The sequence below is a fragment of the Motacilla alba genome, chromosome 2 (assembly GCF_015832195.1).
Source record: "Motacilla alba alba isolate MOTALB_02 chromosome 2, Motacilla_alba_V1.0_pri, whole genome shotgun sequence".
Taxonomy (NCBI): Eukaryota; Metazoa; Chordata; class Aves; order Passeriformes; family Motacillidae; genus Motacilla; species Motacilla alba.
The window spans coordinates 139,863,783-139,884,316 of NC_052017.1; the positions used below are offsets into that span (position 1 = coordinate 139,863,783).

The following is a 20,534-nucleotide window of genomic DNA, read 5'->3' on the forward strand; positions in this document are numbered from 1 at the left end:
GCTGGATGAATAGGCTGGGCTTGACTAGGGTTTTCCAAAGTGTCCCTGTGTCCCTTCCCCAGCCAGAACTAGCCCTGCAGGTCTTTCAGCTGGTGTCCTGTGAGCAAGTGCTGCCCATTTAGGTGGTTTGGAATGTGCATCCTGGTGTCCGGACACACAACTCCCACCGGATCCCACCGACAATTGCTGCTCACACTGGAGGCACCCAGAGGAGCCTGTGCTCCAGGACATTCCCTGTGCTTGCTGCCTGTGAACCTGGAGCATTTCACTGATTGTTTCTTCCACAGGCTGCTTCCAGTCACCTGGGACTTCACCTGACTTCCATGACTTCAAGTATCATGGAGAATGGCTTGGCAACTACACCAGCCAGTTCCCTCAGGTCTCTAGGACACATCTCTCCAGGTCCCAGACTCAGGTATGTTCAGGTTCCTCAGGGCTCTCGACCCTGATCTTCTCTTACAGTAGGAGGGACTTTGCTTCCCCAATCCCTGCCCAATCCCTGCCTTGAGAGCCATCGACTCAAGAGGCATAAGAGGAGAGGTTGCCAGGGAAAACTGAGGCAGAAAATTCATTGAATACCTCAGCCTTCTCCATGACCATTGTTATCAGTTCGCCAGTTCTTCCATAGACTGCCTTTTTTTTTTTCTTTTTCCTTTGTGACACAAACAGTTTCCTGCTCTTACCCTGTTACTCCTCTTAGAAAACAAAGACCATCCAGGTGGAACTCCTCCCTCAACCATTGCACACCATGCTCCTTCTCCTTTCCAGGACCCTCACTAGGCCTGCCAACTGCACCTCCATTCCTGGGGAGGCAATAGACAACAGATCTTGGAAATTATTTCCAGTTTGTCCTGTGATGGACAAGAAGGTGATGGGGAATAGTGAGCAGGTATGAATAGTGAGCAGGTATGCATCGCATAGGAGGCAGGAAGGTCAGCTGACTCATACCAGAGGAACCTCCCCAGGGCCAGTGCTCCAAGGGTCTCCCCTCCAGCATTCCAGCCACTCATCCTGACACAGAATTACATCCAGCTTGATGGGAGTCCTGAAGTATTGTCCATTTTCTTCCAGTTTTCCAGGATTTCTGTCACTAGGGAACCCCATTTTACCTTACCCACTGAACCCCCATGACTGATTCCATCCCCAGTTTCAGTATCTCCCTGGGGAGTGTGGATCCTGCAAGGACAGGACAATCAGGGGAACTCACCCAGTACTGGCTGGGTCATTTGCCATCGCCTCATTCATCAGGTGGGGAACCCACAGGGTCCCACCTTGGTTCCCAGATTACTGTCAAAATGGGTTTGCTTGCATTTTTCATCCAGCTTGTGTATGTGTACCAGAAAGTAGGCAGGAAAAGTAGGCACTACCTAAAACCCCTCTGTTACTGCCAGCAATAAAACTGCCTCTAAGCTGGGAGCACAAGCAGGACTCCATGTCACAACCCTATTTTTTCTCTATTAAGGTGCCTTTATTGCAACCACAGGCCTTTTTCCTATCCATCTTATTTTCTCCTTCCCTGTGGTGCTGAAGGGGCAGGGGGTGATAGAACATTGGGGCGGGCATCTGGTAGCAGGCCAAGGTCAACCCAGTGACAGGATGACAGGTTTTAATTTGGAAGAGAGTAGATTTAGACTGGATACAAGGAAGAATTTTTTTTTATGATTAGCGTGGTGAGGCACTGGAACAGGTTGCCCAGAGAAGTTATGGATGCCCCATCACTGGCAGTGTTCAAGGTCAGGTTGGATGGGGCTCTGAGCAGCCTGGTTGAGTGGAAAGTTCCCTGCCAACCCCCCAGGCAGGAAGGTTGGAACTGGACAACCTTTGAAGTTCCCTTCCAACCCAAATCATTCAGTGATTCTGTGATGAAAACTGTGTTAACATCACTAATTACAGCGCCAACACGGTCCCTCGCCTCAAAGCCAGCAGCAAACACTCAACAGCAAGACACACAATGGTGTTTGCAGACAGCAATCATTCCAGGAGCACCAGAACCAGCAGCAGAGGGTCCTTCCCAAAGCACCTGTACCACAGGCAAATGTTAAAATTACAAAATCAAACCTCAGTAACTGTTAGTGGATTCTCACTTGCAGTTTGCAAAACTAAAATTTGCTGTTTAAGTCAGAATGGAGTAGCAATGCATGTACTAATACCAACAATAATATAAAAGCCAAACCATGAAGAAATCTATTACAGGCAGATGTAAAATTATGCAGAAGGTAGAGGCAACAATGAAGCATTCAATGCAAAATGGAAATGCAAAGCCCCTCTAGAGACATGATCAGAAACAGAAAACTGGAGTTAGAAGAGGCACAGAAAAGGGAGAGGCAGTCCAAAAAAGGAAGAACTGAAGTAGCTGAGAGATAGCCAGGCAAAAATGGGACAAAGGAACATTTTATAGCCCCAGTGCAATAAACACTGGTTATTTGGAACAGTAACTATGTGACACATTCAGAACAGCATTCATCTTCTTTTCTTTGCAGTAGTTAAAATCAACATTTTTGCTTTATTATTATGTTTTAGAAAATATGGCCTGCTCTTAAGTGCTACCACTTGTCTTAAATTCCTGGAACCAGTGGGGCGTTAACCTTTGTGTTCCCAGCTTAAGTGACAATGTCAAGCCAAACAATCTGGACAGACAACAAAAAGTTTCCAAATCACCTTGGCTATCTGCTGTGTGTTTTGGACATCTCAGTCGCAAAATGACAACGTCTGGCAAGTATTTAATTTGCTGCTAAAACAGTTCCAATGCTATTTGTGAAGCCAAATAATTTGGTGAGTTTCCATTAAATGTCTATACAGACCTGGTCCCATAAAAGCTGTGTTCTGATGTCCTAACAGCTGAGACAAAACAAATTACAGCCTTTTAATGTGGCTACTCATGACCTTCAGTTCAAGAAGAAAGTGGGAGATGTCCATGTTTCATTTTTTTGCTGACATATTTAGCATTAAGCTTTCCACATTTGCTGTCTTTGCTGTAAGATTCTCCTGTTGATGCCAACATTGTAATTAATTTACAACACATTGTGGACAGTGTCTTCTGAAGAATTACAACACCTCTTAGTCTTAAAAGCATCCCCAGCCCTTCAAACGGGCTTCCTGGCCACCTGACTGCAGCGCTGCACAAATGCACACCAAAGTTTCCGCCCAGCAGAGCTCACGCATGACTAAACCCAATCTCTGTGGTACGTGGTGAGAGCAGCAGTGCTCACCCAAGGGTACCTGCCAAGTCATCGTCTTTCGTAACCAGCTGCCCAGGATGTGGTTCGATCGCACTAACTCACCAAACTATCAAAAGTAATTTGACATGGCTGAAGGCAAGATTCCACTTTTCTGGAGAAGTTTCAGTCAACTTAGCAGAGGGCTAAACCACACCAAGGGTTGAATCTCTTCATCAGTCACGCAGATGAAGGGATGGGGTGCACCCTCAGCAAGTTTGCAGATGACACCGAGCTGAGTGGCGCAGCTGACACACCTGGAGGATGGGATGCCACCCAGAGGGCCCTGGACAAGCTCAAGAATCTCATGAGGTTTAACCAGCCCAAGTGCAAGATGCTGCACCTGGGTTGGGGAAACCCCTGGTACCAATCCAGGCTGGGCAGGGAACAGACCGAGAGCAGCCGTGCTGAGACCTGGGGGTGCTGTGGATGAGAGCTGGGCGTGACCCAGCCATGGGCACTGCAGTCCAGAAAGCCAAACCCGTCCTTGGCTGCATCTAAAGCCCCGTGGGCAGCAGGGTGAGGGAGGAGATTCTGCCTCTCTGCTCTGCTCTGCTCTGCTCTGGTGAGACCCCACCTGCAGTGCTGCACCCAGCTCTGGGGTCCCCGGCACAGGAAGGACAGGGCCCTGCTGAAGCGAGTCCAGAGGAGGCCACAAAGATGTTCAGAGGGATGGAGCACCTCTCCTATGAGCCAAGGCTGAGACAAGTGGTGCTCTGCAGCCTGGAGAAGGCTCTGGGGAGATCTCATTGGGGCTCTCTTGTATATACAGGAAGATACAAGAGAGCTGGAGAGGGACTTTCTACAAGGGCCTGTAGTCACAGGGCAAGGGGGAACGGATTCAAACTTAAGGAGGGCAGATGTAGTTTAGATAGGAGAAAGAAATTATTTGCTGTGAGAATAGTGAGACACTAGAACAGGATGACCAGAGAGGTCTAGTGGAAGGTGTTCCTGCCTGTGGCAGTGGGGTTGGAACTAGGTGATCTTTAATGTCCCTTCCAATCCAAACCATTCTATGACTCATGATAGGTTCCCTAATCAGTGTCTTAAAGCTTTAAAATTCATCCAAAAATAGCAGATACAATTCACACATGGTGAATCACCATTCAGTTGTGAATTATTTAAGGTTTTGGCACTCTTTAGTACTCCAGAAAGAAAACACAGGAAGTCATGAAGAAAAGGGACAGCAAAGCATGTCTAAGAGACTCCTAGTTTTAAACTACATTCATTATAAAACACTTCTACAGAAAGCTACAGAAAAATTAAGTTTAAGAGAAGTTTAAAAGAAGATAGAGGAAGAGCACACCATGTATGTCTGAAATGTAAACTATTTCAAGTGAAAGAAACTACAGGGGGATCTTTGCCCTCTTCTAGATGCCCAAAGCACACAGCACCAGTGCTTGAGAAAGCAAAGCAAAGTGTTGTCACTGACAACTGAAAGCACAACAGACGGAGCTGGATGAGGCAGAAACAACACTGCCAGTTTTCACAGCAAAGATCTTCCTTGCAGGCTTTTACAAAGGATACGATCTGACTAAATACTCTTCAGTACATACAAACAACCTTGTCAGTTTTTCTCCTTCTCGTCTAAGCTCACTGAACACTATGGCTTGTTCAATGCCTGCAACAAACACTTGGCTTCAAAAGGAGAAAATCTCCTAGTTTTAAGTTAAATATTTATGACTTAGATTTCTTTCCTAAAATATATGGAATTATTGTTATCGACAATTTCTCATCATAAATGTATTTGAGATTTCTAGCTATCTCTGAACAGGAAATCACTATAACATTAATCAAGAAATATTAAAATAATTACTTAAGAAAATGTCTAACTCCATGGCTCTAAATGCAACAACATCAAATTTGATACCAAGAAACTTTCAAATGGGACATCAGAAAGGAAGCTTCCATCCCACCAGCATTGCAGGCCTCCAAACAATCACACACACTTCAAGCACAAATTGGTGAGGATTATGAAAGCTACCTCTGAAAGCTGAAACTTGATTTTACAATGTGTTCCTTTTAATTTTAAATACAAACAAATCAGTGAACAAAGAAAAGGATGCAAGGTTAAGAGCTTAAATATGGAGATTTATATCTACTCTTAAAAGAAATACAATAAGAACTCTTAAAAATGTAAAATGAACTTTATTGCATGTATCATGCTGTAATCATTTGGAGATACAAGAATAAATACAACAAAATGTCTATGTTACTGAAGGTGGGAGATAAATGTCTGAATAAAATTGTCCATCAAAGTGACACAAATCATCTTGGAGATTACCAAACCATTTGATTTCAAATTCCATGACTGAAGCAGTTACCAGTGATGACAGTGCTGAAGGGCCTATGCATTTTACCTCACCCTGAAACTCCTCTTTTAGTTTTTCTGGTAGAAGATCCTGCCCCATAGCCTGCAAAAAGAGTAAGAAAGAAGGGAATCAAGAAAATAACTTGCAGAGAAAAACCCATCAAACATGGCATTAATAACAGATCTTTACAGGCAAAGCCCTTGTCACATGAACCACACCCCATCCTGGAGAAGTTTCCAAGCCATGATGAAGTTGCCTGCCTCGGCAATCTGCGTCCAGGGAGAGCTGAGACCAAAGCTCAGCGTTGCACAACCCCTCCAGCTTCAGGCTGCACTTGTACCGGGGGGTTTCACTCTCAATAGCAGCAGAAATCTCAATGCCAGCTCTGCATTCAGTGCTCACCTTACATCAGCATCAACACTGAGCTGCTCCTGGGGCATGTCCGAGCAAGGGAAGCAAGGAGAGAAGTTTCTTTTTCCAGCCTTTCCCAGCCCTGAGGTAGCCTGTGTGCTACTGCCCTCTCATGGATGCCATCCCTCTGACTGCCTGCAGCCCAGCGGTGGCTTGGCTGTCACTAGTTTAAAGCTGTAATGCTGACAGCAAAGTTAGAATCTAGCTGGCTTTATTTTGATCCTTACGATAAAAGTCAGAAGCTCTTTAAATAGCACTAAAAATGTTAAATCTCTGCGAAGAGATTAAATGCAATATTGCTCTCCTCTGTTATTTTTTTAAAACTCGTACATTAAACAAAACAAAGAAATGCAAAAGAAAGTCTCTGGCTTTTTCTGGAAATACTTAGTACTTTTTATGCAAGTGTTTAATACTGCTGTGGCCATCAAAGTAATTTGCACTTCCAAACTAGTGATTCACTTCGGGGCATCTAAAACTCCTGAGATAAAATGTAAATGCCAGGAAATGCACAGTGCTGATGCACCTGCAAATACAAGTCCAGTGAGAAACTTAGCCACACTGCACATTCCTGAAAGGAGAATCTCAGCAGATCAGAGATCCACCTGTGTGACGCAGGCCAGGGCTCGACGGGCACCTCTGTCAGTTCCAGGTAACACCCTGCCAGCAGCTGCCCCAGCTAATTCCCTGTGCTTCCTGGCACACTTAATGAGCTCAGGGGAGTGTCATGCTTTGAGCACAACCAGTCCACACAGAGAACTCAGACCCTGCACACAATGAAACATCCTCTTACTTTGGTCATCAACAGCAAGGAGTTTTCATCGAAACCAAGTAGAGCCACTTTGTCATCAATTTCTTTCTGGCATTTTCTGTTATTCTCTAGCACAAAGGACAACTGTTGTGACTGGGTAAGCTGAAGTAAAAGCCTGGAATGAGAAAGACAGTTAAAAATTGGCACAGCTGGAAAAAGAGTAAGTCAGCAGACCTAAAAACAATCAAAATGGTTACTGCTTTAATTAACACTTTAAAACAGCTCTTCCTGACTTTTGCCTACTGCAAAGAAGTCAATAGATGTGTATCAATGTACCATGGATATTGTATATCTGTGCTATAGAACTACTGAGAAGCATTTTTGAAAAACAAGATGCCAATAGCTCTGGCTGCTCTGTGCAGACATTTCTGTCCCCATATATTCATCACACCATTCAAAAGTGAGGCTGGGACCTGTGAGTCATCATGTCCTTACTATGGCCTAGCAAGACAGCAGCACTTTTGTGCCTGTGGAACCCGAAAAGCTACAAATGTGAGGGTTTGGGCAAATACCAAACATCCTCCCACCCAGGCCAATCCTGGATTATTTTCTAAAGGCATTCACCAGTTTTATGTTCCAGGCAGTGCCCCAGAAGCCCATGCCCACCACGACCTGCTGAAGGTTACACACTCTGCTCACAACAGGGGTTTGTGTCATGCAGGGCCCCATCACCAACTGCTCCACCAGCAAGAACAGCGGCAGTGCCAGAGTCCTGCTCATACTGGGACTGCAAAACAGGTCAGCAGAGGAAATATCCAGGTATCAATGCATTTGTCTCAAATCCACTGTCAGACAGATTAAAGGTATTATGCTTATTTTACACTTCTAGGAACTTAGTGCAATATGTCTCTATCTCCTGTGAACGCACTGAAATTCACAACAGGCATTATTGTAGAGTTATTCCAGTTTTAGAGAATTTATGATGGTCTAGAGAAGGGCCACAAAGGTGATCAAAGGCCTGGGAAGCTTGCCATTTGGGAACAGGCTGAGAGAACTGGGTTTGTCCAGTTTGTTCTCTTTTCTTTGAGAAAAGAAGGCTTAGGGAAGACCTCCTCACCATGTTTCAGTATTTAAAGGGCAGCTACAAAAAAAAGATGGAGACTCCCTTTATACAGGAAACCACATGGAAAAGATGAAGGAGAGTAGGTAAAATGTTAATTCTGGGGAGATTCCAACTGGACACAAGAGGAAAGTATTTTACAATGAGATCAGTCATTGGAATAATCTCCTCACGAAAGTTGTGGATTTCCCAGTGTTGGACATTTTTAAGATTCAGCAAGACTGGGTGCTTGGCCATCCTGCCTAGATCATGCTTTTGCCAAGAAAGGATGACTCTTGAGGTCCCTTCCAACCTGGAATTCTATCATTCTACAATATTTAACCAAGGGACCATTAGAACTTACCAGTGTTGTTGCTGAACATGTGTTTAATTCAAGCTTTATGCAAAAAATAAAAACAACAAACTTTTTATCCCATTTACTGAAGTTAAGTGAAGCTGATGTTATAATAATGGTGTGCATTTTTAAGGAAAAGACTCAAGAGCTGAGATGAAAACTTTCATTTGAAGACTATAAACATCAAAACTTACAAATGTGATTTTCTCAGTTAAAACTTCACTGAATTCACAGATGCTGTGTTGGTTCCAAACAAAAAATGACATTATTTTTAATTTATAAAGTATTTTTGTTTCAAAATTTGCATCAACATAGTGGGAAAAAATAGCTTCAATGAAAATTAAACAAAAAAAATACTCCAATTTTTATTCAAAATTATGAGAGTCAATTATTCATGATGCATCAACAGAGAACCTTATTTCCTACAAAAAGCAGTGCTAACATCCCTTTTCCAGGTGCAATTTATCCTGGACATACATTTAAACAACATATAGATCCCTCTTAAAATCCAACAGACCTGAAAATATTAGACAACGTGCATAAGCCTAGGGCAGGGGAGAAGCTTACCCTGCACAAGTGTATCTGCAGATATAAACCACAGTATCACTCTGTGAAACTGTGCAGCCAAGCAAGGAAAAGACACCATTTATGACTGTCTCAGTTCTGAACCACACACACTGAAACAAGCAACACAAATTACTAATATAACTGTACCTTCAATATTCAATATCAATACTAAATGGACTATATCAATATCAATGTCCAATATCAATGGACTTCTTCTGAGTAGCAATTAAAGCCTTCATCTCTCAGTCTGGAGTACAGTTAAAAGCTACTATTTGGGCTGTTTTCATTTCTTAAATCTTGCCCCAGCAGGGCAGTTATAAAGTGTTCTCTGTAAACATTTCTGGGCATTCATAAGATGCCTTTAAAAACATTCAATGACTGATTCATTACTGTGAGGCAAGAGGGGGAAAAAACATCCAAGATTATTTTAACAAAACCAGTTCCTAATTATCTCTTTGAAAGATTATGTTTTGGGGATTTTTGCTGTACGCAAGAGTTTTAGGAAGAGGGAAAAGAAAAGGAAAGAACATTTTAATGCAGCCCTGTCAATCAGTTGTCACGGAGTTCATTTTCCAGCCTCATCCATTATGCAGATTGGGGTATCATTATAAAATACATTTTCACTCAAGCATGAGGCTTCAAGCAAATAAGACAGGTGGCACTCGCAGAAGGAAGACTGGCTATGCCTTCCCTTTGGGCACTTCTGCTACTGCATCTTTAATACCAGACCAGGGAACAGCAATGGTCTAGCAGGAGCATTTGTTGAAGCACAGACCCTTTTGTATATAATTACTTGAAAAGATTTATAAGCTCATTAAAAAACTCTTCTCAGCTGTGTGTGACACTGGTTTACTCTTTCCACTCAGATTCAGACTCTTCACAGCCACCACACTAAAGCTTTTTCGATCTGAAGCAACAGTAGGGTGCTTCTAAGTTAGTGTTGCCAGCTCTGAAACACTTAAATTGAAAATGCAAACTGAAAACAAAAACTGGGAAAAATATGCTTTACATTGTTCTTGACTGAGAAAACTTAACATTACTCAAAGAATACATCGAGTTACCTTGCTCTAATAAACGAGGCACATGCTTTTATCCCAACTTTCTTTAACATTTTCTGCTTCCAGGCCTTGGAGTCTGCACATTTCTCTTTGTCTGTCCATTCCAGTTCTCCTGAAGTGCAGAGGAATTCTTTCACTACCTGGCTGCTGGGACAGGTCATTGCATTCTCCCCCTTTGTTTCTGCAGCGAGGCTGAACCAAGGGCCTTCCTTCTGGTCCTCTGATCTGTGAGGCTGCAGATTAATCTCTCTGCCAGTCGATGTTTTGAAACTGCTATCATTTACACAAACCTCTTCAGACTGATTTAGATTTGCTTCTGGAATGACCACTGGAGACAAATTCTGTAGAAGGCTCATATAAGCTTCAGCAAGTAACTTCCAGAACCAGGGATTGAAAGGATGTAAGCAGATCAGTTGCTGCAGACACATCATCTTTTTTTCTACATTTTCCAGCCCCTGGTAAATGGAAAACTGCAGGTTGAGAACCGTCGTTAAGTGATCTGTGTTAGTGGCGCTGTTTCTCTAGAAACAAAAGATAATAGATTAAAAACAGGAGTAGAACAGAATTATGCTTCAGAGCCTAAGAAAATGTCTCCCTAAATAATGACATAAAAATATCACAAGGTAATTTTTAAACTGAACAAAATGGTGCTTTTAATTTAAAATGATACAATGGGATACAGATCTTGCACAATCAAGCTGACAGCATTCCCTCCAGGTGCCTTGTCCCAGTCTGAGAGGCAAGAAGGTCCTAAATGCTGTCATTTGTTTATGTGCCTTCAGAGTGCTCTACAGCTGCCTTTCTTTGCAGCATAAATACCTTTTATATAAAATAAAAATCATCAATAATATTCTAGCAGACTTCAGAGCCTCTGGACTTTTTCCTTTATGGGAAAAACTCAATTTGTGGTAGATACTCTTTTCGGTGGCAGTTTGGCAGCAAGGATATGGAAATAAAAGGGAGTTTTGAACTGTCACTTGTATAGTGGAAAGATTTAAGCAGTCATTTATTCCCTTTTTTATAATTCCTATTACATTGCATTAATTCTGCCTGGCAGAGCATGATATTTAGTCCCTTCCAGGACTACCAGTTTCCCTGCACAGGGAGCTCATTGTGGTACAGGGTGTTCCAGTTTCTAAAGAGTGATTATATCTGCAGTGACAGTTACCCTCTGTTTACCAAATACTCTGAGCACTGAACATCCTGAAGGATTATACACATGAAAATTATTTTTCCAGAAAATGGTCCGTATAAAAGAACTACTGGCAATGTTTTCATGTTCAAAGCCTAAAAGAAAGACTGCATTATTTACCATTTTTTCTGCAATATCCAGAGCCTCCTTGTGCCTTCCCAGGCGAGATAAACACCGAGCCTGGCCCTCCTGGACATCACGCCTCATTGCAATGTTGCTGGCAGGTAAGAGTAGCAGGCAGTCTGAGTATTCACACAGGGCTTTCTAGGAGTGTGACAGGAAGAAAAGCCAACAAAACAGGGAGTGATTTGCATTTAAAAGCAAGCCTGACAGCACATTTTCGTTAGGACTACAGTCACAAAGGGAATTCGGAACCTGGAGTCCACATTTGCATTTCTCCAGACTCAGCTACCACCTGTGTGAGCAAGGACAAGGCCCCAGTACCAGGCAGCCAAGGCTGGATGGTGATGAGCAGCCTCCATCCTAACTGCTTAGCCCCAAGCAGGATTCACCACACAGCTGTCCACCTCTGTCCCACACACCTGATCCAGAAGGGATCATCTACTGACCGGGGCAATAAGTGACACAAGGCATCTTTTCCCCCAGCTCAGTGATCTGAGTGCTCATCCTAAATCTGTGGGACCTTCTTTCAAAACCATGACATTCTCCATGGGAAGGTTTGAACCTGCAAGTACCTCACCTCAAATAATCAGTAAATCAGAGAATACCACAAGGAAGGTGAATCTCCATTGTTCCTGTAGGCTGGTTTTAATGTACTTGAAATAAATATTAATTGGGCTAAGGAAAAAGGCAAGAATGAGCAATACTTCTGCAGCTTAATGCTCAGGGCACTCACCAGGACTCCAATTAACATTTAAATACATTAAATTAAGTATTCAGTGAAGCTAAGTCTGGAATCTTGATTTCTCTCCCTTTGTGTAAGTGCTTAGAGAGAAGACTAAAGAGCAGTGCTCATTCTCCCATCTCTCAAAATGAGTATTTAATTATTCCTTGCAAACTTTAATGGTTCTAACAGAAAGAGCTTCTAAATACCCTAAATACTTCCTAGCAAAACGGTTGAAATACTTTTCTTTTCTGATGCTGAGCTCACATTCATTCTTAAGCAAAAGAGGGAGCTCCCCTCTGCCCAGTGCACTCAGCAGCCACTGGTGAAAATGGATCGCAGGGCTGAGGAGAACCCTGTTTGCCTTGTTATGTGACAAAGGGACATCACCTGGTAAGGTTCAGGCATTAGGAATCCCAAGCAGATTCTGCAGTGATCTATACCCTAAAAATGGGCACAGCTTAGATCACTGCTGTCCTTGACATTTCCTATCAAGTGGCCTATCCTGAAGTAAAAAATTGATGATGAGAGAAGAGATTACTATCCCTATTCACATATTTCCAGTTCCCTTTCTAAGATCAATGCTTCCAAATCAGTAATTTTATGTGCAATCAAGTTCTGGTTCTTGTTCCAGCAGTGATCTAGGTTAGCAATAAAACTGAAAACATTTCTAACATGAATCACTGCAACAGAAAAGAATCAGGAAGCAATGGTCTGTTCTGTTTAGCAGCTAGTCTGACCACAGCCTGAGGCAGCTCTGCTATCAGCACCCTTTTATGAATCCCTTCAGGGCATCTCAGCTGAGACTAGAAAATATCTGTCAGGTATACACAGGGCTGCAGTAGTGCTGAAATAACATTAGGATCTGCGCCAGCTGAGGTACAAAGAGATCTACCAATCCAATGGGCGAGGCGAAAGGAGTAGAGTCAGAAGTCAGCTGGAGGGCTTTGAAATCAGGGAGCCTGCAATGCAAACCACAGGCTGGAAGAAGCAGCAACACGTGAAACAAGGCCGGGAGACGCAGATTTCAACCAAGAAACAAGGTAACAAAAGACAAGATCCTGCAACTAGGGCTGCAGGAGGCAGGAGAGCATCGCTGGTGAGGAAAGCGGCTCAGGACGTACTGAGAGGTCTGGGACCACTGCGGGCAGGGACAGCCAGGGCAAAGCTACAGCCGGCCCTCCGGGGCGAGCGGAGGCGGCAGGGAGCTGGCACAAGGCACGCAGAGGCAGCTCCGCGGCCGCAGGAGCCCGAGGGCCGCCGCAGCTTTCCCCCGACAGCGGGGGGAGCTCTGAGGAAGGCGAGCCACGCGGTGCCAGCGCTGACAGCCTCCGTGGGACACGGCATTATCGCCGGGCGCTCAGACACCCTCACGCCTGAGACACCCTCACGCCATAGACACCCTCACGCCTGAGACACCCTCACGCCTGAGACACCCTCACGCCTGACTCCGGCTTCCCCGGCCTCAGACACCGCTCTGCTGGCGGCGGAGCTGCTGCGAAGCGCCCGCCTGCCTGGGATCAGTTCCGGGGCAGCGCCGCGTTCGTGCCCGGTTCGCCGCAGGCTGACTCCCGGATGGGTCGTGGCAGAACGCAGATCCGCTCCGCGGCCCGGCCCTGCCCGTTCGGCACGAACCTGGAGCGGGTTAAGCGCGGCACGGCCGCCAGACCCGCAGGCCGCGGTACCTGGTGCGCGTTCACCCCGGCGCTGCACATCGGGGACTGCAGGACCGCCCCACTCTGTGTCCCCACAACTTCCCCGGCCCCTGCGAGCGCCCTGGAAATACCTCGAAATCCCGCTGCCGGAACGCCCAGTCCGCCCGGAACTTGCTGCTCGTGATCCCGCCGGAGCCTTCCCCGGCATCAGCCGCGCTGTGGAACCACTGCGGGCACACAGAGCACACACAGACCCATCAGGGGCCACGGGACCGCTGCGGGCACACAGAGCACACACACACAACACACACACAACACACACACGCACACACAGAGCACACACAGAGCACACACACACAGCACACACACACACACGCACACACAGAGCACACACACACAACACACACACAGCACACACACACACACACACACAGAGCACACACACACAGCACACACACACACACACACACAGAGCACACACACAGCACACACACACAGCACACACGGAGCCGTCACGGGCCGCCCCCCCCCGCCGTCCCGGCTCCTCACGCGGGGCTCGCAGTGCCGGGCGCCGCACGGAGCCCCGTCCCCGCCGCCCTCCCGCCGCTCCCGGCTCGGCGCGAACAGGGAATCCTCGAACTCCGGGCCCAGCGCCGGCTCCATCGGCGCTGCCGCCGGCCCCGCTCCGCGCAGGGGGAGGAGCCCGGTTACCGCTCACCGAAAGGGAAGTGCTTCCAGTACCGAGTTCAACTGCAGTCCCGCGCCTTGGTAAATTAACTGCGTAGTTGTGGAGGTGCTCTGTTAGCATCTCGTCCTGGTGGCTTGCATAGAGTGAGTGGGAATGTGTTTTGGTAACTTTCCCATTTGGTTTCACTTCCGTCTCAAAGCAGAAGAGGTGAACCTGCTCTAGGTGACCCTGCCTTGGCAGGGGGTTGGACTAGGTGATCTCCAGAGGTCCCTTCCAACCCTAAAAATTCTGTGATTCCGTGAAATTTCATGCTTTCCCTGAAGACCCTACACTGTGCATGGGAAACGGGGGACACAGCAAAGCGAACACTGATCCCAGACCTCCTTCAGGGTGTCAAAACTCAGGCACCGGCTGAGCGCTCTCCGTGCCCCCGCTGCCTGCCCTGCCTCGTGGTGCTGCTGCGCAGTGTGCTGTGTTTTAGGGCTGCTGCTGTGCTGGGCTGTTTCCTCTCAGCAGTCCGTCCATCCAGGAAGGTCTGTTTTGTCCCATCTAATCACCACTCAGCTTTGGAGAAGGTGAGCTGAAAAGTACTTCCTTAGCCTGCAAAATGGACTAATGAACTTGTCTATACCAAAACACCTCTTGAGGCCAAAGCAGTGCTTGTATAGTTGATTTTAAAGGTTTCCTTCTAGAAGACATGTACAACATGTGGTTTGCTTTTGTTAGGGTTTTTTTCTTTTTATGTTCTTAAAATACTCTTCCATACCAGCAGAGTTGTGACTGGATGTAGAATGACCTGGCATAAATGTCAGGGTAGAAACTCAACTTTGGTAATCAGATTAGATCAGAAAAATGAAAGCAGATTCATGTAAACTTGCTGTTTTGCAAACAAGCCAAACAGTACAGAAGAAACTGTTCAGCAATTAAGTCTTGAGAGAATCAGGAGTTTACTTGACATGCTTCAGTCTTTCTGTTAGAAGTGTCGAGGTAGGTGAGGACAGTCACTTGTATATGCACATCAAAACCATCTGGCTTCCTCCTGCCTGCAGAGAGGCAGGCAAAGCACATGGGGGTCAGGCTGTGGAGGCTGGCACAAGTGTCTGAACAGTTTCAGCACCTGTAGTGTTCCTCACATACACTGGAGACACATGTTCCCTTTCCCCTGGCTCCAGGACTGCAGGTCATGCTGCAACACACCGGTCTGATGAACAAGGCACAAAAATCCAGAAAGACAAATAAGCACAAATCAAAAAGAAGAAAATCCAAAAAAAGGAACATGAGTAATCAAAGTGAAGTGTGGCCACAACTCAAAGGAAAACACAAAAAGCAAGGCATTCCCAGGGGCAAATCCCACAGCAGCTGGTTGGCTGCCAGCTTGGATTGCAGAGTCCTCCAGGGCTGGGGGCTTTGACCATCGTTTCTTCTGAGGATACCAACGTGGTCTACAAAAGGCTCTGTGTTGCAATGCAGAGAATGCCTTTGTCTGGTAAATCAGTGATAGGAGAACCACATTCCCAAATGCCACATAGGGGGCCTAGCAGCTGACTTGTGGTTTCAGTAAGTCATGGGCAAAGTACTGCCTCTCCATTTCTTCTTTCCCTGACTCTTCCCTGCCCCTGCCTCCCCTCAAGACATTTAAAAAGCTCCTCATATATTAGTTACAGAAATGAAAAAATGCAACTTCAAGAAATCCCTCTGCCTTGTCAGCACCAGAGGTTTGCTCAATTTCTCCCCCAAGATCCAAGCCATCCGTGTAGCTGCCAGAATACAAATTCTCACTGTACTTAAGTAAAGCTGTTTGCCCGAGTTTGCATGGCATGATTTGCCTTGATGCTGTTAGCCCTGGCTTCATGGAGGAGAAAACATCATCCCTGGAAGAGGCAGCTTTGAGGAGGGAGCTCATATATATGAGCCCTACAAGAGCCTGTGCTGCTGCAGCTGCTCTGTGTAGGCAGCGTCAGGGATAAAAAGCTATAGATGAATCTCTCTCTAAAGGCAGCCAAGGTCTTACTCCACTGCCAGCCACCAGCTCAGCACATGAACACTGGACCAATGAAAGTGGGCTCCAGTAAGTTGTGGCCTCCGGGCGAGTTCTGTGCATCAGCAGAGCCATTGTGGCTGCTCACACGAGCGTGCCAGCGGTGAGGGGCTGTGACCCAGCTTCACCCTGGGTGAGCAGGGGCACACTGGGTAGGCCAGTGTGCTTTATCTTGCAGTCAGGGTGCCCAGACACAGCCCAGGTTGTGAACACAGCTCCAACAACAGGCAGGGTTTTTCCACACTGTCTTATTGCCTGGGTCTCCTAGCCAGGAAAAGAAAATGCAGCATGGAAGACAGAGTTTGTCTAATGCCCTTCTTCTCCTTATTTCCCTGTCTATTCTGAGGCAAAATTAATTCAGAAGAATCCTCCTCCAGTGTTTTTTTAATTACTGATGTTGTTATTTGTATTGTGATAGCCTCCATGGGTCCTAGCCACACGGGTCTTATGCCAGCACAGACACACCACAAAGGCTTCAGAGACCATCGAGCACACACAGCAGAAACAAGAAACCTCAGTCAGCAACTAGGGCCCTGTCTTGTAGGCACTACCCACACACATTGGCCAGGAATAATGCAGCTCACATGGCTTTATTAAAGTATACTGGCAAGCAGCTGCCTTTGGAAAAAAGCAGAAGAGAGAGTAGTTCTCTCCTCAGAGCAAAAGAGCTGCCTGTAATGAAGAGGCCAAGTAAGACCCACAGGCAACTCAAAGGTTGGGGTGGCTCCTGAATTAAGTGGATTCTTCCAGACATTGTGAAATATTCATACCTTGAGGGAAGATCAGTTATCTTGTTGGATAGTCATAACATATGCTCTTCCCTAAACACACTCATGAAAGGAGAAGAGTAGCTCTTTATTTGCTGACATTGTCTCACTGTGTCCTTGTCTCTTACCTTTTATTTAGATTAAAAGGTCTTTACAGCAGAAACCATCTTTCATCTTCTTTGCATGATGTCACACATAAGGGGATATTGTCCATGACTACTGGGAGGGTAGTACAAATAGAATTTCATGGTTTGGGGCAACAGAGGTTATCACTACTATGAACTGCAAACAAAAAAAGCTCTGAAGAGCTCAGATGAACTCTAGCATAACTTACAATAATGACAGTAAGTTCTAGTTCTAGTTCAACATAACAAAAATTGAGTGGTGAGGGGTGCATTGTGGAAATCAAAGAGAGTGAGCTGTTCATTGTTAATAGAAGTCTAAAGCTTCTTTGGGGTTCTCAGGACAGACAGAAGATGCATCCCCCAAAAGAGGGTTCATTTGCCTGCTCTACCTTAAGACAGTGCAACCTTTCAAGCCCCTGGCAAGACATATTAACTAGGCCATAATCCCTCTCCCTCAGGCCTCACAAAACCCAATAAAGTTGTTATTGCCAAAAGGGTGCACTGCACACAGATGTGTTCAGCTATTAATGGGTTTTGCAATTCTTTTCTGTCTAGTAGGATAAATGATGAGCAGAATGAGTACACCCTTGGGTTTGACCAGAAAGCTGTTGAAAAGAAAAGAGCAAAAAAACTTTCTGGAAAGATAGAAGGAAGAAAGTGATCAAGTGCTAGAAAGAATCCTAAAGCAGTGAACTTCCCAGGTTTACACATTTCCAGTGGTGGCGTGATCATGTGTCTGGACTGCTTCACTCAGCCATGTAGTACAAGCACTGAGGTTGTACCTTGCTGGTCTGTGAATACAAAAGCCATGGCAAAGGGTGGTATTGCCAGTCTACTGCTCTAACTGCAAAAACAGCCAGCAGAGTCCCAGGTTGGGCATGGTGAGGTTCCTATGCCTCCTTCTACACCCTTTTTTCATTTTATCAGTATTTCTGAGAACTCATTAACTTGCCCTGGCCACTGTTATGCTTGTTGCTTAATTGCTGCTTATGATGAAACCAGGCCACAGAGACCACAGTGGATTTGTTACTTCTCTAGGTTAAAACTTTCCTACTGCAGTTTTCAGGGCTGGACAGGACCAAGCAACACTGGTGGCAACTCCTCTAGGACAACATTGAAGACCTTTTTTGTAACAACACTGAATAAGCTGAGCCCACTTGCTTGCAATATTGCTGTCTAGAAAGAATAAAGAGAAACAAATCAAAATAATTAGAAAAAAAAAAAAAAAGCTTTACTGAAGAAATACACCCAGGGCTTCAGGCCTGCCCTTCAGTGGCCCTCACAACTCACAGGTTTTTTCTGGCCTTGCTCTGTTTTTCCATATGGACGCTGCCTCCACATGGGAAACAACCAAACTGTTGATTCTGCAGAGCCTCGTTTCCCATACAGCTTTTGCACTGCTGGAGAGGACTGGTGGAAACTGCTATTAAATTTAGCTTCTGTCTTCTTACTGCCTTATCCAAGTAGCAGTGCCTGAAGAGAGTGAGTCACAGCGCAGGGAAAGCACTGCTCAATGAACACATGCAAACAAAATGCAGAAATCCAGGATGGACTTTACCCACAACTGCTCCCCTCCCCCAGTAATTGCACGTGAAATGCATTTAGAGCAAAGAAAACTGTAAAATGTACGTCCATGATGCAGTTTTTAACTTTGTGGTATCTCCAGGAAAAATGATGAACCCCTTCCATAACAGGGCATCTGTGGGGCTCCAGTTCTGCATGTTGTGGGTGCCCAGAAATTGCACAGAAATTCTTGCAGCTGGACTTCATCTGGAAGCTCTGGCCAGCTGCTGGAAACTCCAGAACTGAGAGCAGTTACAATTGCAATACTATTTGTACCATCTCTGGTTCAGAACACGTCATTATTTCAGGCTATTTTGTGGGCTCTCTTTCTGGTTAGTCCCTTAGGACAGGCTTTGCTGAAGTTATGGCTTTTCCTCTTTGGCTCTCATTTAGGAAAACTGAAGATCACTAAGAGGAGAATTACTGCCAACACTGACCTTTATTTTCACCCAAAGACACAAATCAACTAGGTGTGAACACACACTTTCATTCCCTCTTTCCATCTTTTCTTTCTTCTACCAAATATTTTAAGGTAATGAAGATCAGCTCAGCACTGAACCTGTAAAGAAACACACATGGGGGAGAAATTAGTCACAATGCTAGTAGTTCCAATAATAGCAGTAGAAACATATATTAAAATATTTCATTTTAGAGTATTTGAAGTGCAATAAGTAATTTAACCACCAAAATGTTAGAAACCACCATCTATCTGAGCCTAGGGGCCTCCACCAGCAGTATTTCAAAGCAACACCAAGCCCACAGGGAACAATTTATAGAGGGGTCTTTCTGGCATATGAAGGAAAAAAGGCAGTACCCTAAGCAGCCTGGTATTTTAAATTTGCAAAAGTAGTAGTTGATAGTACTGTAGTGAAAACAAATGTAAGCTGAAAGATGCTGGGAAGAAGGGGCTTGGAAAGGGGAAACAACTCACAAGGCCAGCTGATCTCTTGTGAAAGTATCTACTGAGTTGCAGCATTTTAGATTGCTGGTAACACTGTAAACAAAAAAGATACCTTTAGAAAAAGGCGACTGCATGCGTTATCCAGTGCTTCTTCTAACTCCCTCATCAGCTGATGGATTCTTGAAAAAGCGTTCTTTTTTACCCAACTGAGTAAAACTATTTGGCCAAACAGCAGGCTGTGGTGACAACTTGTGCTCATCTCTGGTCCTGTGCTTAGGTCACTACTTCAGCTGGAGATGTCATTTTTCACACTAACATTATTACAGCACAGGAACGACTCTCTTGCTTTATGCATCTTTTTCTTTGCTGGGGATACATGTGTAAGCACAGTGCCAGGTCCTGCAGGAAAATCTCAGGCTCCAGTTCCTCCAGTTGGAGCTCAACAGCTGGAATAGACGTGTGGTGAATCACACCACAGCGAGACAGTGGCACTGCCTCCGGCAGGGAGGGCTGTGAGTGACCCTTGGGCTCCCGGGAGGCGCACAGAGCTCAACAGCAGCTCTTTCCTCAGACCCTTCTCATCTCAGGAAAAGACACGCGTTACAGCAGCCTGTCCAACTGACAGGGATTTCAGTAAGGAGGTGGTTCCTACTCACCCCTACTCTTCCCACCCTGAATATTTTAGATGCCCATGAAAAGCATCTGCCCCAATGAGAAATCACGTGAAGGTCGCTGGGCGGCTGACACGGCAGAACAGCTCAGCAGCGAGCAGCTGCACTGACTCACGCGTGAAGCTGACCTCACACTGGCTGCTCAGCCCAGCCAGTTCTCCAGATTCAGTGCATCTGAGGAACTGGTGAAATTCCATTTTGTGTAACAGGGAAAATGATATTTGAGAAGATCTGGTTTGTGACATTTTCATACAGACATGATTCCTGGTTTCCACACCACCTCTTAAAACCACACACACTCAGTAAGGAGACATTTATTCCATTA

The 20,534-nt window shown here is 45.4% G+C and overlaps 1 protein-coding gene across 1 annotated transcript; it reads right to left on the reverse strand.

Moving 5' to 3' along the window:
- Positions 1 to 5,367: 5,367 nt before the first annotated feature.
- C2H8orf76 (chromosome 2 C8orf76 homolog) lies at positions 5,368 to 14,180 on the reverse strand. The gene is made up of 6 exons (XM_038127091.1): positions 14,006 to 14,180; positions 13,588 to 13,683; positions 11,078 to 11,221; positions 9,769 to 10,286; positions 6,729 to 6,861; positions 5,368 to 5,629 (listed from the first exon to the last, which is right to left on the reverse strand). Exons 1-6 carry the CDS (start codon positions 14,117 to 14,119, stop codon positions 5,423 to 5,425), a joined length of 1,212 nt encoding a protein of 403 aa, XP_037983019.1. The 5' UTR covers positions 14,120 to 14,180; the 3' UTR covers positions 5,368 to 5,422.
- Positions 14,181 to 20,534: the final 6,354 nt, after the last annotated feature.